Below are 23064 nucleotides of genomic sequence, written 5' to 3' on the forward strand. Positions count from 1 at the left end.
GGAGAGCATATTAGCTTAATAAAATCTGCAATTTTAGCTTAATAAAAATATAGTTTTATATAATCTTTGTCCTAATTTAAATTTATATAGGAAGTTAGGAACCAATGATATCCCGATAATATAGGCCAGCGTCAACGAGGAATTTTGTGAAACCATAATTCGATAGAGGGCTATTTCGTTAAATAGATAAAGTTAGAGGTTAATTTTATAAATAATGGGAAAAAACTGGAACACAGATTCGAATATGCGATTAGAACCAGAACACATGAAGAGAGAGATTAGATGTGTTTTGCCTGTTCCTTGGCTTGTTTAATCTCCCAAAGTCTCTCTTTCTGATAATTTTCCGACAACAGTTTCGTCTTAGAAAAGAAAAAAAAAAAAAGATGGCTACATTTGCACTTCCGTTCTGCGAAATCCCAGAGGATCTCCAGCTCCGAATCCTATCATTCCTCACACCAACAGAGATCTCCAGCTTCGCCTGCACATCGAAACGCTTCGCCTCGCTTTGTCAAGAAGACGGCAAAATCTGGCACGCTATGTGCGATCGGAGATGGGGGAAGAAGACTAAGATCCAGAAATGGGGAAACGGCCAGGTCGCTTATAGACTCCTTTACAAGACCCTCAAGGGATTGGATAATCTAATTGGATTCTGGCGACTCTGCGGCAGATCAAATCCCGCCGCTTCGTCGCCGCCGCTTGTTTTCTTCGATTGGGGTCCTTCTTTTGTATTGGGATCTAGAGTTTTGTCCACCGGGGATGATACTTATCAGGTTAAGAAGACCCCGTTTCTCTTGATGGGGATCTCTCCGGAGGGACGATCTGAGAACTTCTTGGATCTCGTTGGTGGTTGTAATCTCAGATCTTGGGATGATTTTGAAGCTTCTTCGAGTGGCAATCTCGTCCCTGTGGATGTGAATTTCATGGGGAATGAATCGCAATTATCTTAGAGAAGAGCAGAAGAGTTCAGGGGACGAGAGTGATGATGTGATCTCCTCCCCTGATTTCTCGGAGATGTATACTCAATTTGCGAATAAGACGAGTCCAGGCGGTGAGAGAAGGAGACAGAGGAGGAAAGAGAAGGAGAGGCGAGCGTCGAGGACTAAGTGGGAACCAGAACACTTTATCAAAGTTGCTGATTGCTCACCCACGCCTACTAAACCATTACAAGGCTTATGGAAGGTCTCAATTTGAAACTCGTTTATTCATATTATCATTGATAATGTTTGAGGTTGGTTTCGTAAGGTATAGGGAATGTAAACGTTTGGCTTTTTACTAGTGGTAGTTAAATGATTGAAAAGAACAATCTTTTCATTGTTTGTCTCCGTTGTGTAAATTGTGATTTATGAACTCGGCAGGGTTTTTGTGAGGGAAGGAACATGGAGTTGTATTTGGTCAAATACGATGAAGTTGGAGGCATTATATGCAGAAAAGTAGAGGACTTGTCTTTATCAAGGCACACTCCTCCTGTGTTCTGGACACCCAATCACGTTGTCATCAGATCACCCTTTTCAGCTGAGGAAGAGCTGCTGTTGAATAGTCGAATCCATGTCAGTCCTCTCGCTGAAGTTCACGAGAATGTTGTATCTGGAATGTTGTACATGAAGTCTAGTTACGATCTGGTGTTGCAAGGAGAAGCAGGCAATGGTAGTGGTTTTCTCAGAGGTGAAGGGCGGGTCTGGTTGTATGAAAATGGAACTTTCAGTTTTGGGTTTCTTCGAGATCAATTTATCATTGATCTGAAACATGTTGCACTAGAAGATGGTTGTCTGGCTGACGAGTTGGTAGCTAGTATGTGATTTGCTCTGTTCATTGTTATTTCTAAATTCTGATAGGTGATAAGATGATCACCTTTTTCTTCTGTACATAAAAGAGTTTGGTGACTCTTTGTACTTTCAAGTTTAGTCTCATTTAAGTTGACGTAAACTAGGATGCTGGAATATTGCCTTGTAATTATTTGTTTTCTGTGGATTCTGTAACTTTTCCATTGGTTCTAAGAATAAGAGATTTGTGGATTTACTTGTAGAGATTCATGTAGTCATTGTTTGTAGAGACTTGTGTAGTAACTGTTCAAAAAGAATAATAAATTTGCGTACACTACTCAGTATAATGTTAATGATGCAGTTTGTACAGCAAAACTTCTCCAGCAGCGTTTTCTATGGCCATGAGGGGCCACTTCCGGGGACGAGGTCCACGCAGCGAGGGTAAGCTAATGCTAACGCTTCGTATTGTTTGGTAGCAACCAGTTTGAGAAGACGGTACATAGACAAGCTTCACGCTGTTTTTGTTCATTGTAAAGACTATATAACTAACAAATATAAATGTGTTGCCTTAATCTAATCTCTTTACGCTATTCTCTTTCCTTTGCTTCGCGCTTCACGCTATTCTCTTTCCTTTGCTGATTTAGCTTATAAGATTATGAATCATGTACTTATGACTCTTGCTCTTATCATTATAGTTTAAGTTAGCAGGTTGACTACATTTTTATGTGTCGTTTTTTTCATCATTCTTGGTTAGCAACTTCAACATTTGGTTAAATATGCGTGTGTAATTCCTCGATAAAACCATCTAAATCAAATGCAACAAAAACTTCAGTAATTCAAGGGTGCCAAAGATGTTTTTCACTACAGTCCCAGTGTTCAGTGAATACGAGTTTGCATGTGGGTGAACCACGGAAACAAAATTTCATCTCCGTCTCCAACTCATGATTCCTTTGTAATTTTCGTCTGACAAAGATTGTTGCAGTCTTCAATAAGCAAGAATTTCTCAAGATATATGTCGCCAGATCTTTCACTTCTGCCGATCTATGGAAACCTAACCACTTGAAAGTCTGGAGACTCGACAACAAACATTGAGGAACACTATTTAGTTGGTTCCAGCAAACCGGTGCACCCATAGTACCATCTTTAGTAAGATGATCCTTGTGGAGTTTAAAAAAAAAAATGAGAGTTAGATCAAACGATACTGTGAATCAGACCCCAAAAAAAAAAGTTTATCGAAGAAACTTACATTGAAAGTGAAGTCTCGTAGTTTGGGAGAAGCATTGAGCAATTGGAATAGTAACTTGGACCAAAATCTATTATATGTACGAAAATACAGATGCTCAAGCTTATTAAAGACAATATCATCACCAAATACAGCCTGTATACCAGTATACGTACGTACAAAAGAACGATTTAGTGTTAATCTAAGTCGTGATATATACATAGTGAGATAATTGAAGACGAGAATATTATGATTATCAATGGATTCAAATTACCACCTCTGCAATGTCCTTGTCTCCTACCTTCAATGAAAGACGCTTGACAGATGTGATAGGTTGGAGAAGCCTCTTGATATTGTGACCAGCCCATACTTGTGCCTCCTCGAGCTTAGGCATATTTTTCACTAGAAAACATGTGGAAGTAGTATGACTATAATCAAAAGCTTTGAAATACTTCAAAGAAGGAGTATCTATGATATACCCATCAGAAGTACACTGACCAGACATCGCAAAGGATAAGCTAAGCAATGACGGGATGATAACAGAAAACTTTCTCACATTGTCACGTGGATATAGTTCCAGAACAAGATCTTCAAGAACAGAGGAATTAGATAAAAGCCGTTGAAGAGATTCTCCATTTGCGTATATCACACATCGAAGGTGCAAAATTTTCAAGGAGGGGAGGCAACAAGCATGAGGAACATCCACGAGAATGCGGTCCTTAAGTTTCAACTTCACAAGTGATTTGCAAGTATACAAGCTACTCGGCATGAGTACTGCAACAGGTTTTCGCCTGAAACGAGTAAAAGTAACGCTTAGCTCCTCAATGCAACGAGAGATTGCAATTTCAACCCACAGTTTGATATCTTCATGTTGAAATACATCAGTGAAAAGCTTGAGACGCAAGCTCTCGATGACCGGAGAGCTATGTAATGGCAGATTCCTGTCAATAAAACGCCGCATCATATGGCTTTTTCCCAACTCGGTAGAATACTTTCTTCTGTGATCCTCATCCTCATCTTCTTAGAAGATGTATGTATAGTAGAATCCTTCAGGATACATACTTTTTTCAACGAATTCGAGTTTTGGCACCCGCATCCAAAGAAACTTCCATTGCTTCGACAAAATGCTTGTGCTTGCCGCATCTTTTGTTGGAAGAAATGATAAGATCTTCACGATCAATTCATCATCAGAAAACCCACTGATCTTGTCCATATCTTCTTATTCAAACCCACCTAGCTCACCAATAGGGAGGTAAGTGCCGAGACTAATAAAAACAGAGAAATAGAGCAAACCCTAGAAAATCTTCTAGAAAATGGTTTCATCCCCTTGCCCAGAAACAAAAAGGGTTAAAGTTATCGTTTACAAATTTTAGGGTTTTCAAAGTTTGGCAGTTTAAGTAGCCTCCTCTTGTTTCCAACAAGGCAACTCTTGTTAAAGAGCAGAACATGTCACCATGTCACTTACAAATACGTACATGACCATCATGTTAAAAAACAAGTTAGCTTCGCCGGTTTCTGCAAAAGCTACTAAGTTCCCAAAAGAAGAACTTCAAGATAATTAGCCGATCGAGTTTCTAATGGAAGAGAAAACTTTCCATTCAGCCAAAAAAGAACATAAAAGTAAGTTGTACAACAGCAAGTATCGATCATCTTCCTTCTGAAAATGCTGCAGCCACTAGTAAAAATAAGTTGTATAGTTACAAAAAAAATATGTAGGAATAACTTGTTTTCGGTAGACAAAAAGAAAAAAATTGTTACAGATTTGTTACAAAAACAATTAGTAATTATTTACTCGTCACAAACAAACTGATCCCTTCATCTCAATTCGTCTTTACTTGCTACGGATTAGATACAACTAAACTTGTAGCTAATAATATATAAAATTATTTTTTTTTAATAATAATATTAATTCTGAAATTGAATTAAAATAAACTAAAATAATCATCAATGATTAATCTGAAAAAATTATTGTACAAATCAAAAAAATTATGAATTACAAATTATAAAAAAAAAAAAAAATTTAAAATCAAATTATTTTCTCCAAGATCCACCTTTCTCCCCCTGTTCCACGCGCCACCAGATTCAGGCTGAGAATTTTGTTCAATCTCTCCACTTTCGATGAGGCTCCACCGTTCTCTCTTCTGCACCTCTCCATACACCACCTTCGCTGAGGCTCTACCATCATCTTATCCATCGAATTTGGGAAGAAGCGTTTGATATTTCTTCATCTCCTTATTTCCAGATCTGCAGTATAAACCAGATCTACATCAACAATAAGTTAAACACCGAATACAACGCAATTGATCTCAATTTTCAGACAGATTCACCCATGGTTTTGAAGAGAGTCGAACCTGGAAGCGTCGAGATGGTACCAATGAGGAGAACGGAGCCGCGGGAATTGGTGAGCATAACGACGGCGGAGGCGAGGGAGAAGCAGAAAGAAGCGAGGCGGAGAAGGAGGATTAGGAGTTGAATCGGCGGAGTTTCTGAGCTGTGATTTTGTGGTCATAAGAGTATCTCTTTTGCTGTCTTCTTCTTCTTCCCCGTCTAGGAACAAGAGTTGCAGAAAAAAAAATTATTCGAAGGAGAAGAACTAAAAGAGAGAGTCTTCGATGATCCTCGGAGTTTCTATCTTAATAATCTCTCCTGCTCTGAAGGTTTTTCAAGAAGTTCTCTCTGCTCTAGATACTCCTCTAATGTAGAATCAGTCCAACAAAAGGGAAAGAGTTAAGGTGTTTCAAATGTCATGATGTCAAATTATATGAGAATGTGTTAAAAGATAACTGTTATCTTTCTTAAAATGATATTCTCTTGAGAATGTTAAGCTGCCTTGCAATCCACCGATTTTTCCAAGAAATTTACACAAGAACGTGTGAGAATGCAGCACCAAAACACAGAGTCTGCTCTAACCTTTATGTTTTTTTTTCCAGATATATACTCACATGTTTTGTTATATCATCATGGAGAGCCTTAGCCTTCTGCTCCATCTCCACCTGTCACATACAAAAACATTGGTGAGTTTTAAGCTCATGCGCATGAAAAGACAGGAACGTGATTTGGGTTTGAGATGCAAATGCCAAATGATTTAACTACCTCTTTTGTCTACCAGAGGATTCGTCAATAGTAATGAAGATAATATTTTCTAAACAGAATACGAAAATCTTGTGTGATATACAGAAATTTTGAAAAACCATCTTGGTGCTAACACCACTTGCCATATACTAACAAAAGCTATGGTGTTAAAAAGAGTCTTATGACTACCTCGAAATGTTCCTAGCTATTCTCATAATAAAGAGAGAAGTTGGGGGAAACTTTTGCGAACTTATAATTCGGTAGAGGGTTGTTCAATAAATTAGATAAAGTTAGATGATTGGTTTTTGTAAATACAAAAAAAAGAATGACAAAAAAAAGTAGTAAAAGAAAAGGACTACTGTATTACATAGGCATACACATATTTTAGTCATGCGATTGACCACACGAAGATGAGTCTCCTTTTTGCTTTTTCTATCTAACCCTTCTCCCTCCCTACTTTCCCATTTCGCTTCTCTCTCCTTCCCCCAATTACTACATCTCAATATACATACACACACACACACAACCAGCAGCAAGCAGCAACACCTTCGAGCTTCTTCACTCATCATGGCTGCCTCATCCTTTGTAGATGGTAACCAATAATTCTATTGTTACTGTTGCTCATATTATATACACACCTCTTGACTTTTCTTAGCCGTCTTTTCCATATACGATCTAGAACTTTTTGATTCGATTTTGGGTTATTGAATTTTTGTTAGGCTGGAAAACACTTTTCCTAGTCACAGTTTTTAGGCAGAACAAGTATAAATGTTTCTCTTAGCTGATTTAATTGTATGATTGCATAATTGTCGGAGAGAATCTTCAAGGACATGTGATCTTCATGGTCCCTCGTCTTGTCTGTGTATTACCGAACCACTCATATGTTTCACATGAATTTTTGTAATATTTTTTATCCATAATGATATAAACTTGATTTGACGGAATAATTGAATTTTCAGTTAATCAGTTTATAGAGTCTCACAATTTTAGATAGATGTGTGTGTATATTAATTCCAGATCTGGGTATAGTTGAATTGACCTTCCATGTTTGTTTGGTGAATCTTGATGTTTTCAGGAGAAAGAGGAGATATGGAGAAAGGGGGAATGATTTTACAGTCAAGTGAGAATCTAAATCCTATGATAGATCCTTCACCAACACCTTCACCATCTGCAACCGCAACTGCACCAGCTTTGGTTTTGTCTAATTCAGGCAAGAGGATGGATCAAGCTGGCAAGAAAAAGTATGTTAAGCAAGTCACTGGTCGCCACAACGACACCGAGCTTCACTTAGCTGCTCAACGTGGCGATTTGGCTGCTGTGCAGCAGATTCTCAAGGATATTAACTCTCAGATGGAAGGGATTCTTAGTGGGGAAGAGTTTGATGCTGAAGTTGCTGAGATCCGAGCTTCGATTGTGAATGAGGTGAACGAGTTAGGGGAGACTGCGCTCTTCACTGCTGCGGATAAAGGGCATCTTGATGTCGTCAAAGAGCTTTTGAAGTATTCGAGTAGAGAGAGTATTGCTAAGAAGAACCGTTCTGGATATGACCCACTTCATATTGCTGCCATACAAGGTCATCATGGTAATACTCTCGCAAACTCTTAGATTTGCTTTTAATAAAATGAAGTTTCATAAACTTTTTCTTCTTTATGTAAACTAGAGTATGTGAATAAAAAAATGGTTGTTTCTTGCAGCTATTGTTGAGGTCTTGCTAGATCATGATTCAACGCTTAGTCATACATTTGGCCCATCGAATGCAACTCCGCTTGTGTCTGCAGCTATGAGAGGCCATACAGAAGTTGTGAACCAGCTCTTATCCAAAGCTGGGAATTTGCTAGAGATTTCCCGGTCTAACCATAAAAACGCCTTGCATCTAGCTGCAAGGCAAGGTCATGTGGAGGTCATAAAAGCTCTTCTCTCCAAGGATCCTCAGCTAGCAAGACGGGTTGACAAGAAAGGACAAACTGCACTTCACATGGCTGTTAAAGGGCAGAACGCCGAAGTGGTGAAACTGCTGCTCGATGCAGATCCTGCTATTGTTATGCAACCTGACAAGTCTTGTAACACAGCTTTACATGTTGCCACCAGGAAAAGACGGGCAGAGGTATGCATCGGCTCCCGAGGGTTTGATTCATTTTGAGATTTTTGATTGGGTGTTCACATTTTGGCATGTCTTTGCAGATTGTAGAACTATTGTTGTCACTCCCTGATACTAACGCCAATGCTTTAACCCGGGAACACAAGACAGCGCTTGACATAGCAGAAGGGCTTCCACTCTCAGAAGAATCTTCATACATAAAAGAGTGTCTTGCTCGTAGCGGGGCTCTTAGGGCGAATGAGCTGAACCAGCCAAGGGACGAGCTGAGAAGCACTGTCACCCAAATCAAGAACGATGTACATATCCAGCTGGAACAGACAAAAAGGACGAACAAAAATGTGCACAACATTTCCAAGGAACTCAGGAAACTCCACAGAGAAGGGATCAACAATGCAACCAATTCGGTAACTGTTGTGGCTGTATTGTTTGCAACTGTTGCTTTTGCTGCTATATTCACAGTGCCGGGAGGAGACAACAATGACGGATCAGCAGTTGTGGTGGGCCGAGCATCATTCAAGATCTTCTTCATCTTCAACGCAATCGCGTTGTTTACTTCTCTGGCTGTTGTGGTGGTCCAGATCACATTGGTGAGAGGAGAGACAAAAGCTGAGAAGAGGGTAGTGGAAGTGATCAACAAACTCATGTGGTTGGCATCGATGTGTACATCTGTAGCATTTCTTGCATCATCATACATAGTGGTTGGGCGTAAGAACCGGTGGGCAGCTGAGCTGGTGACGGTGGTTGGGGGAGTGATAATGGCTGGTGTTCTTGGAACCATGACTTATTACGTGGTGAAGTCGAAGAGGACAAGGTCGATGAGGAAGAAGGTGAAGAGTGCACGCAGGAGCGGGTCCAACTCATGGCATCATTCAGATTTCTCTAACTCGGAAGTCGATCCCATTTTCGCAATCTAAGATGCATTAACAAAAAAATCATGTTAATATATTGTATTTGGTGAAGAGCTAGACGATATAGTGTATAAAGCCTGACCATCAAATGGCAAACACTTAGTCAATTTTAAAGGTTTACACGGCTCATTGAAATTTGCAACCATCAAATGAGAAGTGTGGTGTGTTTGCAAGATGAGGTTCGTTCTTTGGTTGGGGAATCATTTATATTCATGAAATTATTTCAGCTGCACAACTCTATTAACTTGAGGTGGATACTGATTTTGAACCAAGATTTGGGGATGTTTACTTCAGTATTTGTTACAGATCTCAAGCTTGCAGAGGAAAGAATTCAAGTTCAAACTTAACACCACCACATAAAGTCACTTCTCTTAGACTGAGAGTGAAATGTAATCGCAGCACAAGTAACAGAGAATGGTGTGGGATAACAGAGTCACAGTATTTGATTAGTCCCAAATGATCCAAAAAGCACAGAATGATATGAGGCTTACCAGTTTGGGTTTAAAAGGGGAATATAAACTATATGGGAACTTGTAGAAAAAGGCCATGGAAGTGAACTCAATACACCAATTGTAGTAGGAGTTTCAAGATATCCAAAAGCCAACACATTTCAAGGAGATCAAAGGGTTTAGAAATACTTATCTGAAACTTGTTGGATTAAGCAGTATCAGTCTTTAGTAGGGTAGCTGCAAAAGAGGATTTCAAGTCCAAGAAAATAAGATAAGCAAAAGCTCAATCCACTCCAACAAAAACCACAAAACACTGATTCTGAAATCGAAGCTCAAAATCAAAATGGAGTAAATCCACAACAAATTGGTATGAGAATTCCATAAATTATTTATGATAGAACACTAAGTTTTAATCCGGAAGCACAAACACAAAAGGGACTGATAACTAAAGCAATTTTTTTCCGATCTAAGAAACAGAAGCAACAGTCTCATTCTCTGACGCCGGTGGTGCCTGCAACGTATTGACGAGATCCAACGCCGGCCAATGCAAAGAACCAAGCATCATATTATAAACATCGGATCGAGACGGCATAGTCTCAATGACCTTGTAATCTTGAGGAGCGTAGAGTTTCTCCTCGAAGACGGCACCGCCTAAGTTGTTATCGAAGAGCTTCTTCTCTTTCTGGAAATTGACGAAGGTCTTCAAAGCAGCAGGGATGTCTTCTGACTGAACGAAGATCCAAGCGTTCATACCTTTCATACATGGCTTCAGAGATTCCCATTTCGTTCCTTCTAAGGCTTTGTACACCAAAGTGTTCTTCGCGACGAGGAGCTTCGTGTTTGTGTGTTCACGGAGGATTCCACGGAGCTCTTGTAATTGCTTCACGCTGAGTCCGTTGTAGTTGATTCCTGTTATGAAATGGCAGTTCTCTAGGTTTATCTTCGTCTTTCCCGCAACCAGTAGAGCTCTTCTGAGGCTAGACATCGATCCAATAGAGAGCTAATTCCAAACGACGCGATGGTTTCGATCCAGAAGAAACTGAGCTCGAGATTCGAAATGAGAAAAGCTAGGGTTCTTTACTTCTCTGAGTGTATCGTCGGAGACGACTTACACACACCAGTGGTCAAATTGGGCTTTTTTGTGTTGGGCTTCTAATTTTGTGATGATTTATAAATTTTGGTATTTGTCCAAACGATTTAAAACATTAAGCAAATAACAAGAGAGAGCTAAAGCTTAATCAGTTACTAATCATATAGGAAATCCATAATTAATCCTATAACAAGAGGAGAAATCACAAATTATTGTATCGAATTTGATATTTTCGAAGCCAATCTTCACCTTTCTCCTCGTAATCCATCTTAGTAAAGGCGTTACTCAAGAAGTTCAACTTGGCCGCAAACGCAGATGCTCCACGCCATGCATCAAGCACTGGATCCATAGCTCGAACAACTACTATGGGGGATCCGCATGGTCTTATCATCCTAATCCCACATTCCAATCGCTCCTTCATCCCCGGGAGAAGGCTACACCCGCCAGTCATTAGTATCGAACTCGTTAGCCTCTCCTCTATTAACTCTGTCTCCTCGTGCGGTAGTCTTCTGATCGATGCACCGGCCATCTCGTCTAAGCCTACTTGCTCAATGCCAACAAGGTTTGGATGAAACAGGATCTCAGGACAACGGAATCTTTCAATACCAATCACTATCTTGTAATCTTCCTCTGTTAACTGACGTACGCGTGGTGGTACCTCCCCTGATGTCAGACTCTCTCCCTCTACTTTCTGCACAAATGTTGGGTCAATTTCCTGAAGTCTAGATGTTAAACGAGCCAACTCAGCCTCGTCTGAATCAGGTTGTTCATCATCATCGTCATTATCCTTGCTCATAAGTTTGTATAGCTGCCAATCTTCATCTTTAGCACCAAATGTATCCTCGCCTTTCCCTCTATCGAAGGCTGCTGTTGTCAGCAGACGCATTCTTTCTCTCTGTGCAGCGCTTAGTCGCTCGCCTCGTCCAACACCTCCAGACTTATTATTCCCGTTACTGGACCCATTTGTTTTCAGACGTTTCTTCTGCTCAACTCTCTCCAACACTTCCTTGTACTGAGCTCGCATCTCCTCTAAGTAAAATTCTGGGTTCTCACTACAACCAGAAGACAGATAATAACAAAAGGGTTATATATTTGCTCCTTTGTTTTCCTTTCTAACATTGACTACTGAATTAGTATACATACCGACGTCTTTCCTCCTCTAATTGATTTCTTCTCTCTTTTTCGAGTTCCTCCTCATTACGCTTTTGTCTAGCTCGTAGCCGGCCCTCTGTTGTTGATTTCAGAAACATTTGCCTCTTCTTGTCCTTAAGCTGCAAGCAGAATATGAAAATTATACCCGACTCTCACCTGAGTAAAGGATTTCTCACTAATCTGGAAACAAACCTGCTCAGGAGTAAGCATATCATCCGGGATATTCATAAGAGGATACTTTTCATTATTAAGAGAATCAGTGTTCTCTTCACCCTCAGACGGTTCATTCATCGGCTCACCCCTTGCTTTTCTTAGCGACTGTGTCACTTTCAAAATAGTAGATTCTAGCTCTTGCCTGGACGCATAACCGGTGTCTGACAAAAAGGTTGGAATGTCGTCCTCGTCAACCTGGTCAAGTTGTTTCACAAGGAAACGCAAGCTGCTCAGTTCACTCTCCATTTCATTTATCTTGGACAATTTCTTTGCTTCAGCCATTTCTCTCAGCCTTTGACCTTGTTTTTCTCTTATAGCTGCCTTCCTTGCAATCTCTTCTTCTGATGGAGGAACTTCGGTGGGAGGAGGTATCCATGGAAGCTGCCAATACCTTGTTTTCTCTTCAGCTTCTTTTGTTCCTTCCTGGTCAATATGATCACATAAATTGAGTTTACTAGAGTCACAAACTGCCTAAAATAGGAAACGTGAGAAATATATAGATATGAACTTACCTGGAATAACCGAACTTCAGAAGCATAGTCCGGTGCGATATANGAAGACAGATAATAACAAAAGGGTTATATATTTGCTCCTTTGTTTTCCTTTCTAACATTGACTACTGAATTAGTATACATACCGACGTCTTTCCTCCTCTAATTGATTTCTTCTCTCTTTTTCGAGTTCCTCCTCATTACGCTTTTGTCTAGCTCGTAGCCGGCCCTCTGTTGTTGATTTCAGAAACATTTGCCTCTTCTTGTCCTTAAGCTGCAAGCAGAATATGAAAATTATACCCGACTCTCACCTGAGTAAAGGATTTCTCACTAATCTGGAAACAAACCTGCTCAGGAGTAAGCATATCATCCGGGATATTCATAAGAGGATACTTTTCATTATTAAGAGAATCAGTGTTCTCTTCACCCTCAGACGGTTCATTCATCGGCTCACCCCTTGCTTTTCTTAGCGACTGTGTCACTTTCAAAATAGTAGATTCTAGCTCTTGCCTGGACGCATAACCGGTGTCTGACAAAAAGGTTGGAATGTCGTCCTCGTCAACCTGGTCAAGTTGTTTCACAAGGAAACGCAAGCTGCTCAGTTCACTCTCCATTTCATTTATCTTGGACAATTTCTTTGCTTCAGCCATTTCTCTCAGCCTTTGACCTTGTTTTTCTCTTATAGCTGCCTTCCTTGCAATCTCTTCTTCTGATGGAGGAACTTCGGTGGGAGGAGGTATCCATGGAAGCTGCCAAAACCTTGTTTTCTCTTCAGCTTCTTTTGTTCCTTCCTGGTCAATATGATCACATAAATTGAGTTTACTAGAGTCACAAACTGCCTAAAATAGGAAACGTGAGAAATATATAGATATGAACTTACCTGGAATAACCGAACTTCAGAAGCATAGTCCGGTGCGATATAACAGTGTTCCAATTTTAAATCTTCGGCCTTCTCCCATGTAAACCTAGACCTTTTGTGAAATTGAGCATGGCGAAAAAAAACATATCAATTCTTGAAATGTGAGCAATCGCATTAAAAAGATAGATCCTGTGGAGGCACTTACGAATGAAAAGGATACTTAAGTGACAGAAGCTGCTTTAAATAATCAGTTACATGATATCCACCAATGTTTGTGCGGCAGGACCCTTTATAAACAGGTTCTCCGTCGACAAACTGATAACCAATGAAACCATGTACCATATTAATAAGACATACAAGCATTATCAGACTAATGACTAGTGTTATCAGGAATTCACAGTAGTCATAGATACATACAGGAATGGCGTGTGTTGTAGTGAATCCAGGACAGAGAACAATTCCATCTTCTTTACAAATTCCATGTAGTTGATTGTACTTATAGCTGAAAGCAGCATCGACTCCAAATGCTGTGACAACATCAGAGTTAATAAATTAATGAAAGCAACACACAAAAGGTTCCATAGTTAACTATCAAACATTTATTTCAAGAAGACAATCAAATTCATAATTTAAGCTAATAACTCAGATTCATACCAACTGCAGGCACTCCATAAGTCTCAAATAGCAGTTCTGCCATTTTGCTTCGAGATTGAACTGGGTTGCATGCACATTCTGTGATTAGGATTGGATGATCAATCTGTACTGCCATCAAATGACGTTAAATGAAGAGACAAAAATCTGACAGGTAGTATGATAAACCTCAAAATCAAGATGAAAAAAGAGAACTAGGACATACCCTTGATCCATTAGCACCCAAACGATCAAAGGCGAAGTCAAGAATCTAAAAAGCAGAATACAAAATTAGAAAAGTGCCACGGAATCTTCAGAGATTGCATTATTTAATGAGCATAAACATCAAAGAACTTGGAATAAGATATAACAGTTAAACAAGCCAACCAAAATGCAATAATTGTAAAGAGCAAAAGCTCACAAAAATACATGATGGGCGCAAGAAAGCCCTGGAACAGAAGACCTTACAAATCATACATAAAATACAGTTCTTTTATTGAATAAAGGAGTAAAAGAATCCTTACATATTCCATGATCTCAAACTGATAAACAACATTGCTGTCAAAAGGCGAACGTGGTCCTGAGCGAGTGCAATCAAAGTACTTCATCAATCCAGGATCCAGGTCGCCAACAACAGTAACAGTTTCACCTGTACCGGGGAGAAGACAACATTACACATGGAGATAAGAATTTAGAAGCAGAGCAAATTGAAAGCAGAATAAGATAAAAGCATAGTCATATATATATATATATATATATATAATATATCTCTAAAGCACAGCCAAAAACTTCAAGCAGCTCAGCTCTACTACTTTGAAACATATCTTAGACTTCATTGGCTAACTCTAGCAGCAGCGATCCAGTAAATGAAGCAATTAAGAGGCATACAACCAAAACACAGATAATGGTGGGGAAGTAGAAATAAATCAAGAGACCTGTAGCTTTGTGGCGTGGCCTTTGCACGATATTGCGGAAAACAACACGAGGCTCAGTTTCTCCTGCCCACCTATTTTAAAACGCAAGAGGAATTTCAAAAAAATTAACACGAACTGTATCAATTGGGTTCAGCGATTAAGAAGGAATTCTAGGGTTTATGGAGAAAAAAGTACCCGATACGGAAGTAAGAGGCGCCATTATCGATAACAATGGGAATCGAAGGTGGATAGGTATTGTAATCAGTCTGCCTACGTATCCTCGAAACGAACGACATGCTTCCTCTTCCTTCTGTGTTGATTTGGTCCCCGTCGTCGTCAATTCATCGACTGAATTAGGCCACCTAGTGCTCCGGTGAGCGAAAGAAAGAAGAAGGAGACACAAACGGAGCTCCGTGACGTGGAATTATTAATTAAAACTTCATAGAACAGACGGAGATTTTAAGCAAATAAATAAATAAGACGTTTAAGATATATTAAACGTAAGCCGTCTTAGCTCAGTGGTAGAGCGCGTGGCTTTTAACCACGTGGCCGTGGGTTCGATCCCCACAGACGGCGTTTTTTCTTTTTTTTTTTNTGTGCCGTCTTTTTTGTGCTTCCGACCAACTTTTTTAACTGATAAGCCCAACGGACAAGGTGTAGTAATAGTACAATTCATATAAGTCTTGGGCCTTTTTTGATTTTTCTTTGCAAATATCTAACACTTGTCTTCTCCACCGTAACGTTTTCTAGGGTTTTAGAGTTTCCGCACGGATCACGAATCTCTCACTTCACTTTCAATATACAACAAACACACTCACCATGACTACCGAAGAGAAAGAGATCCTCGCCGCCAAATTGGAGGAACAAAAGATCGATGTAATTGAGATTATCTTTTTTTTACTTATCTATCATTCATTTGTTCTTGCTTATTCTCAAGTCTGTGAATTATTAAACTATTGAATTCAGATTCTTGATTTGTTCCTGCTCAGATCGTTGTTGTTTATATATGTGTCGTCTATGATAATATAGGAGCTTGTAAGACTTTTATAGATCTAAAATTTGTATTTTTCCCCATTTCTTTCAATAATTGTTTGACTTATAGCTTATGTATGATTTGTTGTTATAGCTCGATAAGCCCGAAGTTGAGGACGATGATGATAACGAAGACGATGACTCCGATGACGATGACAAGGATGATGACGAGGCTGAGGGTATGTCTTCTTGTGTTCTTGGTTCTTTCACTTTTAAGCTTTGTACATTTCATTGATCCTAATTAATCTATATTAGTATTGATCCTAGTATCTCAGATTAGTTTATGTTAGTTTAAATATGTAGGAATGATAATCATTGCGTTGTTGATTCATTATTGAGCTGTGATTGGTAAAACAGGAGGAGATGGAGAGGCAGGAGGTAAGTCAAAACAAAGCAGAAGTGAGAAGAAGAGTCGTAAAGCTATGCTGAAGCTCGGCATGAAACCCATCGCTGGTGTTAGCAGAGTCACCGTCAAAAAGAGCAAGAATGTTGGTGTTTTTTTCTCTCTTGGACATTCAATCAATCTTAATTTTTGGTGATTCCACTCATTCAAAATGTATTGATTGATCTACATACATTGCTTTGTGGAACACAGATCTTGTTTGTCATATCAAAACCTGATGTGTTCAAGAGCCCGGCATCAGACACATATGTGATCTTCGGAGAGGCGAAGATCGAGGATTTGAGCTCTCAGCTCCAGTCACAGGCGGCAGAGCAATTCAAGGCTCCGGATCTCAGCAACGTGATTTCAAAGGGTGAGTCGTCGTCGAGCGCTGCAGTGGTTCAAGATGATGAGGAGGTTGACGACGAAGGTGTTGAGCCAAAGGACATTGAGTTGGTGATGACCCAAGCTGGAGTGTCTAAGCCTATGGCTGTGAAGGCTCTCAAGGCTGCAGATGGAGATATCGTCTCTGCCATCATGGAGCTTACCACCTAAACCAGAATCTTTTCTACTTAGACGTGGTTTAGCTTGAGTTATGTGCCAGAGATTGCCCAGAGGATTTGGGAATTTTTGGTTTCAATGTTTTCTTCGAAGAGATTTTGAATGTTGTATCAGTATAAACCCTATATAAGCTATTGAATTTCAGTTTATTTTATTAAGTGTTTGCGGTTATAGTTTTTGAGCTTATGACAAATCAGTCCGCGGGAAAGCAAGTTTTCTACTCTTCATATCTGAGGGTTTATTGATCTTCGAGTCGATGTGCTAAACGAAGTTGAAGGCTAATAGTTTAGTCCTAGTCGGACCCTGAATTGAGCTCGACCCAATCATGCTCTATTAGCTCTTTCCGTAATAGGTGAGTCTGTTTAATGAACAAACCCCAAAGGACAAGAGAGAGACCTCTTCACTTCAACCAAAGCACACTAAAAGTTTTAGTCTAAAACCCTTTCCTTAAACAGTTTAAGTTAAACTCTTCATCTCTCTCAATAGATGAAATGGAGGAAAACAACTCCAGATACTTCCCTCAATGTATCAAGGCTTTATTCATCTCAGCATTATGATTTGTTTTGTTAGAACTTTTTGTTTCTTAATCTAATTGGTTTAGTGCGTGTAGCGGAAACCACTTAGGTTAATTGACAAATACACTGCACAAACTGTCGAGTGCTAGAAGTGGCAGTTCATAGACTCCTCAAGCGAAGAGACTAACTAAGGAGAGGCAATAAAGAAGGAAACTGGTTGTATTCAAGACAACAAAGGCACCCAAAGTTATGAGGAAAACCAGGTTTAAGACTGTTGCTCAATTGCAAGTAAGAAGACTTGACAAGGTTTAATGATGGAGCCACTGGGTTCAATTCAACAAGGTATATTACGTCTACTCTTTAGTTTCCTTTTGAATGATGAATAAACTAAACCAAAAGTTTCTAATGGAGTAGAAAAAAGAGTCTGTCAAAGGAGTTCCAATACAGTAACATTCTCAAACCAATTGATTCATTAGATAATATAATGTTCATCACAAAGATCCCAAAAAAAAAAACAAAAATAGTCACAGATCACAAAAGGAGATAATTCTCAGGCTTGATCTATTCAAATCTGTATGTGCACACAAGTGTAGGTGTGTATTTATAGTCTATAGACATTTAATTCAATCTTAAAAGAGGCAGAATCACACTATAGCCAACAGAATTCTCCTCAAAGATGTTGATCTTAGACTACATAAACCAGCATTGTGACACAGAATCCCCCGCATACAAGAACACTGACCTTACATTCATGAATGTAACCTACCTGCGATAGCTGCAACGTGAGCCTCCATCTGTGCTGCCCTGATTTTAGAACCGGTGGCTCGGTGGAAGAACTGTTCCCTCGACAACAACCTCACATTCCTCAAATATTGATCAAACGGCAGAACTCCATCTTGAAACGACTTATCCAAGGAATAAATAGTATCTTCTATGGCTAAATCCGAAGCAGTACAGTCTAACATCTGCTTAGACAGTGTATCACCAACCTCAAAGGCAGTATCCACATCTATATCAACTACGTTCTTGGTTTTGCCTTGGTTCTCTCTAACCCACGAATCTAGGATATCAGTATTCATGGAGATAACCTGTAATTGCTGTTCAAGTGTTTCTTTCTCATCAACCATCTCCTTCAATCCTCTGTTGACCTCTTCATCTCTTCTTTTCAACCCAGATTGCAAACTCAGTAACGCCTCAGCTTCAGCTTCTCCTGCTCTCCTCATCGAAACCAAATCGCTGTGTACCATCTCCACCATCTTATTAATCGCGTTTCTCTTGAAAACCTCCGCAGCATCATCTGATTGCTGCTGATGGTGAACGTGCTGCACTTGCACCCTACCTCCTCCTCCTCCTCCGCCGTACGGTGATGGCAGGAACGGTCTAGGCAAAGACTGATCAGCCGAAGTAGGTCGTGTGAGAGAAGCATCGTATCCCGTAGGAGGAGACGGTGGCGGCGGCTGAGGACGGCGTCGTGAGTAAAGAGGCGGATCACGAGCAAAAGCAGCGCTGAGATCGGAAACGAGATCCACGAGATTGGAGCTAGGGTGAATCCAATTCTGGAGATAAGGATGAGAGACGAGACCAGAAGGAGTGACATGTGCGTGAGGTCGCTTGATGATCATATCGGCGGTGGGATTCACATAGACGCAAGGAGGATGACGAGGATAAGACTCAAGGAGCCATATGATGACAGGGATGTTGTAGGTGACTCCATGAAAAGGCATAGGGATCGTACCATCTGCTTGGAGGAGATTGACGGACCGGCCATCGTTGTGCATAAACGATGCCGTCTTGGGCTCTAAGGAAGGGTAAGAAGAGATTAGGTTAAGTAGATGTTGCCGGATCAACCACTTGGCGGACTCTTCGTAGGGGACGGATGATGGGCCGCGCTGGGATAGCGCAGAGGAGAGGAATTGCTGAATCTGCTGCGGATTCGACGGCGAAGGAACCATCGGAGTTATACGGTGCCGGCGGTGGTAGTCCAAAACGAAGATGCCGACGACAAAAGTGGAGGAGATTTTAGAAGAAGAAGCAATAATGTTTTATTATGACGCGTCTTTATAAGCTATTTACTCTTTTGTCCTTAATCCGGCCCTTTTGTTTTTTTTTTTTATTCAACTTTTGCATACAGTAGTGAAGATCAAATAATGGTTATTAGGGGAGATCAAAAACTAACTAAACCGTAAAACCTAATGCAAAGATTAAATTTTGTGACACTGATCATATGAAAGAGTAATACATTTTGTGATCAAAGGGATAATTAAATCCATCCTAGTCAAGGAATTAACGAGTGAAACAAAAACAGTTTATTTTTGGGTTTTTAGTAATAAAACCCCTCAACTAAAGATGGATCGTAAAAAAACCCCTCAACTATATATTTAATGATTAAACCCCTCAACTTCAATTTTGTTAAGTCATAGTTAAATTAGAACGTTGTGTTTTGAAAAAACTAAAAAACGACATGTTATTTATATAAGTCAAGAATTATGATAAAAATCCAAAATACCATTATATATCCAAATATACTACTGGAACATAAAAACTATTAAAACAAAACTACTAATCGAGAGAAACATTAAAAGTAAACATGATGCAACAAAAAAAATCCAGAAAAACAAGACTTTATATGACAAGCTGAATTCATGGGGTGGTCTTTTGTCTCTTTGAAGGTCTTTCTAGAGGCAGATTGGGTGGCTTAGACACTGGCTCAAGATGACATTTGCGCTTGTTGTGTCCTGTTTGTTGACAATTGCTACATTTCTACAAGATTAAATGCATGAATTACAAATCTTTTTGCTAAGAAATCTTTGGCATACACTAAAACAGAGAATTATAATCTTACCACAATAACTTTGGCATGATAAGAAGGAAATTCTGAAGGCGGCTTAGGTGGTTTAGGAACTGGCTCTATTTGACATGTTCGTTTGTTATGTCCTGTTTGTCCACAATTACTACATGTCTACATAATAAAATAATTTTTGGTAAGTCTAACCACCATATTAGATAGAGAGATGTATGAGATGTACCACTATAGCTTTTTGAGAATTCTGAAAAGAAGTTTCTTCGTTTGGATCTTTGACTCGGTCATTGTTTTTTGGTCTTCCTCGCATTATCCTGTCTGGAGGAGGCATAACAACAATATCACTATGTGTTTCCCATAATTCCATCCCATTCAAAGGAAACAAAAGCGAGTTGTAACAAAGCCTCCACTTCTCGACTGAATACCAGTCTAAAATTACAGTTTCTGGCAGCCTTGTCCCTTTATATTCAGCCCACATCGCAGACATAATATGACAACAAAGAATCCCACTCACATCATACTCTCTGCAAGTGCAAGAAGTCTTATCTCGAACATGAACAACATACTTATTTTTTCCATGATCCACCTCATAAATGCCTCTTCCATTTGAAAGCGGATGACACCACTTCAAACTCTTTTTCCGCTTTTCCATAATAGCAATCGGCTTGGGTGTGATCAGGCCTTTAACATCCTGCATCTCCTTGATCTTAACCAGGTTACTAGCCATAATATGTCGCCTTATGTCCTCTAATAATGCAATCACTGGTTTTTCTCGAGCATCTTTCAAAACAGCATTGTATGATTCGCTGATATTGTTTTCTACTGCAGCCGACTTTACTATATCACTGAAAAATGCCCTACAATAAGAAAAAAATATTCCTTCAGATCAACCAAAACGAGAAACAAACAAGTAATAATTGCATAGTCAAACCATCCAAAACTTGAGAAAAAATGAAGACAAAACCAAAGATAATTAAGAGAGGAGATTGTTTCATACCTAGACCGATTAGAACTGACACTTCTCTTCACTTCCTCATAAGCTTCAAGTTTTATGTTTTTCATCTTTTCAAGTTGTTTCCAAAAAACCGTTTCATTGTAGGCGCGTGCACACTTCCAGAACAACTTATGTAATGGTCCCATCTGCTTGTATCCTTTCTGTAAATTAGCAAAGATGTGCCTAGCACACATTCTATGCTCTGCGTAAGGTAGAACATTTTTTATAGCATATATCAGTCCCTTCTCTTGATCTGAAGATAATGCAAGACCATTACCAACCTCCAAGCCTAAATCTTCTCTCTTGTCGATCACCAGTTTATTCCTCAAAACTGATAGAATCGATAAAAGCCATCACTCTAAACTAAGAATCGTCAATGTAGGTTTTTTTTTTCAATTTGGGGACTTTAAAACTTAGGTGAGTTTAGGGATTTTAAAACTGGGTATCAAAACATCTTGTTGTTTTTATTCACAATTTGTGTTGTTTAAGAGTTTACATATCGTTTTCCGTTTTTTGGAAAACTCTGCGTTTTGACTTAACCGTAATCATCCAGTTTTAACGACACTGTAGACGTTTATTAATAGAATTAAAGTTGAGGGGTTTAATCATTAAATATATAATTGAGGGGTTTTATTACTAAAAACCCTTTATTTTTCTCACATCCTAACAAAAAAAGAAGATTCAAAGCATAGTCAACAAAAAAAAAAAAAACAAAGCAAAGTTTCAAGCGATCCTGAAGTCACAATTTATTCATGTTGATACTTTTTTTTTTCAAGCTTCCCAAAGACGAGCCCAAACACCAAGCTGATGGCAAACGTAAGCATCAAGTGAAGCCTGAAGGATCTGATCATCGTCAAGGTCGTAAGCAGTCCAATCACTCATGCTTATCTCCGGATCTAGCCTCACTCCTTGATAACCCATAACTTCCTCGACAATCTCTTCAAAAGAACAACCCCTCATGCTCCTTCCCCACGAATCATTCACGTACCGCCTTATGTCCAGAAGTTGTCCGATCTCCAACTGGTGACAACATATAGCCAGCTTCCTTGCGTCTTGACTGTTCCAGACGCCTACGAACGTTGTTTCTGGATCCTTCAAGAAACTGCGGAGACTGTTGGGGACTTGCTCACAGTAACCTAACTGGATGATGAGACATTTGTTACCCACGCATAACTGGAGTGTATCCGCTGGACTATCCGAGTAGGATCTACCAGAAGGCGGAGGATCGGCGGCGTAGTAACAGCCCGGCGGAGGATCGGCGTAGTAACTGCCCGGAAGAGGATCGGCGGCGTAGTAACCACTCGGCGGAGGATCGGAGTAGTAAGTTAACGGTGTCCACTGGACGCCGACGCCAACGACGAGAGGGTGAGAGGAGAAACGGGTGTTGAAGAGGGCGTCGCGAATCCATCGGCTGATGACGGAGGAATCCGGCGTTACGGTGACGATGAACTCTTCTCCAAAGAAATCGACGGAGTGCTCTTGGTGAGTGAGGTAACTTGCGACGGTTCTTATCGTCGGAGCTGCCATGGAGTTGTCTTCTTTGCTTTTTTTTTTTTTCTTTTCTTTTTTTCTTGTTTGAGACGAGTGAGTAGTGAGGGAGAAGGAGAAAAGAAAAGAGAAGCGGTTTGTTTTTATTTTCTCGCTATCGTCCAAAAGGCTTGGGTGCTATGTTTTTACACAGTGCTTTTTGGTCTTCGTACGTACACGAATTTTTTCACCGTTGATCTTTTTGTACAGTCGAAATCGGACGGTCGATAATTGTGATGCACGTCTGTCACATGGTAAAGAATACACACCAAAAAGCACATAATTTACTGAATATCTCCTCTCCAAACAAATGGTTTTGATTTGTTTTGAAAGATTTTGATATAAATAGATATGGAAATTGAAATCAAGGTTCTGTGTGTAGCCGTCGGAATACC

The 23064-nt window shown here is 39.8% G+C and overlaps 6 protein-coding genes, 2 long non-coding RNA genes, 1 other non-coding gene and 2 pseudogenes across 11 annotated transcripts; 4 read left to right on the forward strand and 7 right to left on the reverse strand.

Moving 5' to 3' along the window:
* LOC104776531 lies at nt 252-2024 on the forward strand (annotated as a pseudogene).
* On the reverse strand, nt 2597-4195 carry LOC104704486 (annotated as a pseudogene).
* On the reverse strand, nt 4971-6250 carry LOC104776542. Of its 2 annotated transcripts, none has more exons than XR_766129.2 (3): nt 6076-6250; nt 5893-5975; nt 4971-5675 (listed from the first exon to the last, which is right to left on the reverse strand). It is a non-coding gene; the product is annotated as an uncharacterized LOC104776542 (long non-coding RNA). The 2 variants fall into 2 exon arrangements; XR_766130.2 differs by having other exon boundaries at nt 4972-5675; nt 5925-5975.
* Nucleotides 6443-9235, forward strand: LOC104776550 (ankyrin repeat-containing protein ITN1-like). Its single transcript, XM_010500650.2, has 4 exons — nt 6443-6646; nt 7130-7636; nt 7749-8158; nt 8236-9235. Exons 1-4 carry the CDS (start codon nt 6622-6624, stop codon nt 9064-9066), a joined length of 1773 nt encoding a protein of 590 aa, XP_010498952.1. The 5' UTR covers nt 6443-6621; the 3' UTR covers nt 9067-9235.
* LOC104776560 (50S ribosomal protein L10, chloroplastic-like) lies at nt 9777-10644 on the reverse strand. The gene has a single exon (XM_010500660.2). The coding sequence runs from the start codon at nt 10492-10494 to the stop codon at nt 9976-9978; it is 519 nt and encodes a 172-aa protein (XP_010498962.1). The 5' UTR covers nt 10495-10644; the 3' UTR covers nt 9777-9975.
* Nucleotides 10738-15264, reverse strand: LOC104776571 (actin-related protein 5-like). Of its 2 annotated transcripts, none has more exons than XM_010500671.2 (11): nt 15054-15264; nt 14880-14950; nt 14469-14593; nt 14171-14215; nt 13969-14071; nt 13732-13841; nt 13520-13629; nt 13336-13426; nt 12803-13246; nt 12602-12729; nt 10738-11651 (listed from the first exon to the last, which is right to left on the reverse strand). In XM_010500671.2, exons 1-11 carry the CDS (start codon nt 15152-15154, stop codon nt 10802-10804), a joined length of 2178 nt encoding a protein of 725 aa, XP_010498973.1. In that variant the 5' UTR covers nt 15155-15264; the 3' UTR covers nt 10738-10801. The 2 variants fall into 2 exon arrangements, with proteins under 2 accessions (XP_010498973.1, XP_019101357.1); XM_019245812.1 differs by lacking the exons at nt 12602-12729; nt 12803-13246 and adding exons at nt 11743-11870; nt 11944-12387 and having other exon boundaries at nt 15054-15262.
* On the forward strand, nt 15363-15434 carry TRNAK-UUU. Its single transcript has one exon. It is a non-coding gene; the product is annotated as a tRNA-Lys (tRNA).
* On the forward strand, nt 15576-17004 carry LOC104776581 (nascent polypeptide-associated complex subunit alpha-like protein 1). Its single transcript, XM_010500681.2, has 4 exons — nt 15576-15734; nt 15985-16069; nt 16248-16378; nt 16486-17004. Exons 1-4 carry the CDS (start codon nt 15678-15680, stop codon nt 16825-16827), a joined length of 615 nt encoding a protein of 204 aa, XP_010498983.1. The 5' UTR covers nt 15576-15677; the 3' UTR covers nt 16828-17004.
* Nucleotides 17796-19379, reverse strand: LOC104776591 (protein ELC-like). The gene has a single exon (XM_010500690.2). The coding sequence runs from the start codon at nt 19298-19300 to the stop codon at nt 18098-18100; it is 1203 nt and encodes a 400-aa protein (XP_010498992.1). The 5' UTR covers nt 19301-19379; the 3' UTR covers nt 17796-18097.
* On the reverse strand, nt 20024-20402 carry LOC109132191. Its single transcript, XR_002037441.1, has 3 exons — nt 20375-20402; nt 20191-20307; nt 20024-20108 (listed from the first exon to the last, which is right to left on the reverse strand). It is a non-coding gene; the product is annotated as an uncharacterized LOC109132191 (long non-coding RNA).
* LOC104776602 lies at nt 21804-22706 on the reverse strand. The gene has a single exon (XM_010500700.2). It carries the CDS (start codon nt 22667-22669, stop codon nt 21914-21916), a length of 756 nt encoding a protein of 251 aa, XP_010499002.1. The 5' UTR covers nt 22670-22706; the 3' UTR covers nt 21804-21913.

Source organism: Camelina sativa, chromosome 1 (assembly GCF_000633955.1).
Source record: "Camelina sativa cultivar DH55 chromosome 1, Cs, whole genome shotgun sequence".
In the NCBI taxonomy this organism is placed as follows: domain Eukaryota; kingdom Viridiplantae; phylum Streptophyta; class Magnoliopsida; order Brassicales; family Brassicaceae; genus Camelina; species Camelina sativa.

Bases quoted from the DNA above. Each gene is read 5' to 3' on its own strand.
- LOC104776550 (XM_010500650.2), top strand. From the start codon at position 6,622: ATGGCTGCCTCATCCTTTGTAGATG. The intron at 6,647-7,129 runs GTAACCAATAAT...TGATGTTTTCAG, and splicing joins TGCCTCATCCTTTGTAGATG to GAGAAAGAGGAGATATGGAG. The intron at 8,159-8,235 runs GTATGCATCGGC...ATGTCTTTGCAG, and splicing joins CCAGGAAAAGACGGGCAGAG to ATTGTAGAACTATTGTTGTC.
- LOC104776560 (XM_010500660.2), bottom strand. From the start codon at position 10,494: ATGTCTAGCCTCAGAAGAGCTCTACTGGTTGCGGGAAAGACGAAGATA.
- LOC104776571 (XM_010500671.2), bottom strand. From the start codon at position 15,154: ATGTCGTTCGTTTCGAGGATACGTAGGCAGACTGATTACAATACCTAT. The intron at 14,951-15,053 runs GTACTTTTTTCT...GTTTTAAAATAG, and splicing joins GCCTCTTACTTCCGTATCGG to GTGGGCAGGAGAAACTGAGC. The intron at 11,652-12,601 runs GTATGTATACTA...TTCTGGTTGTAG, and splicing joins TTAGAGGAGGAAAGACGTCG to TGAGAACCCAGAATTTTACT.
- LOC104776581 (XM_010500681.2), top strand. From the start codon at position 15,678: ATGACTACCGAAGAGAAAGAGATCCTCGCCGCCAAATTGGAGGAACAA. The intron at 15,735-15,984 runs GTAATTGAGATT...TTGTTGTTATAG, and splicing joins TGGAGGAACAAAAGATCGAT to CTCGATAAGCCCGAAGTTGA. The intron at 16,070-16,247 runs GTATGTCTTCTT...TTGGTAAAACAG, and splicing joins GGATGATGACGAGGCTGAGG to GAGGAGATGGAGAGGCAGGA.
- LOC104776591 (XM_010500690.2), bottom strand. From the start codon at position 19,300: ATGGTTCCTTCGCCGTCGAATCCGCAGCAGATTCAGCAATTCCTCTCC.
- LOC104776602 (XM_010500700.2), bottom strand. From the start codon at position 22,669: ATGGCAGCTCCGACGATAAGAACCGTCGCAAGTTACCTCACTCACCAA.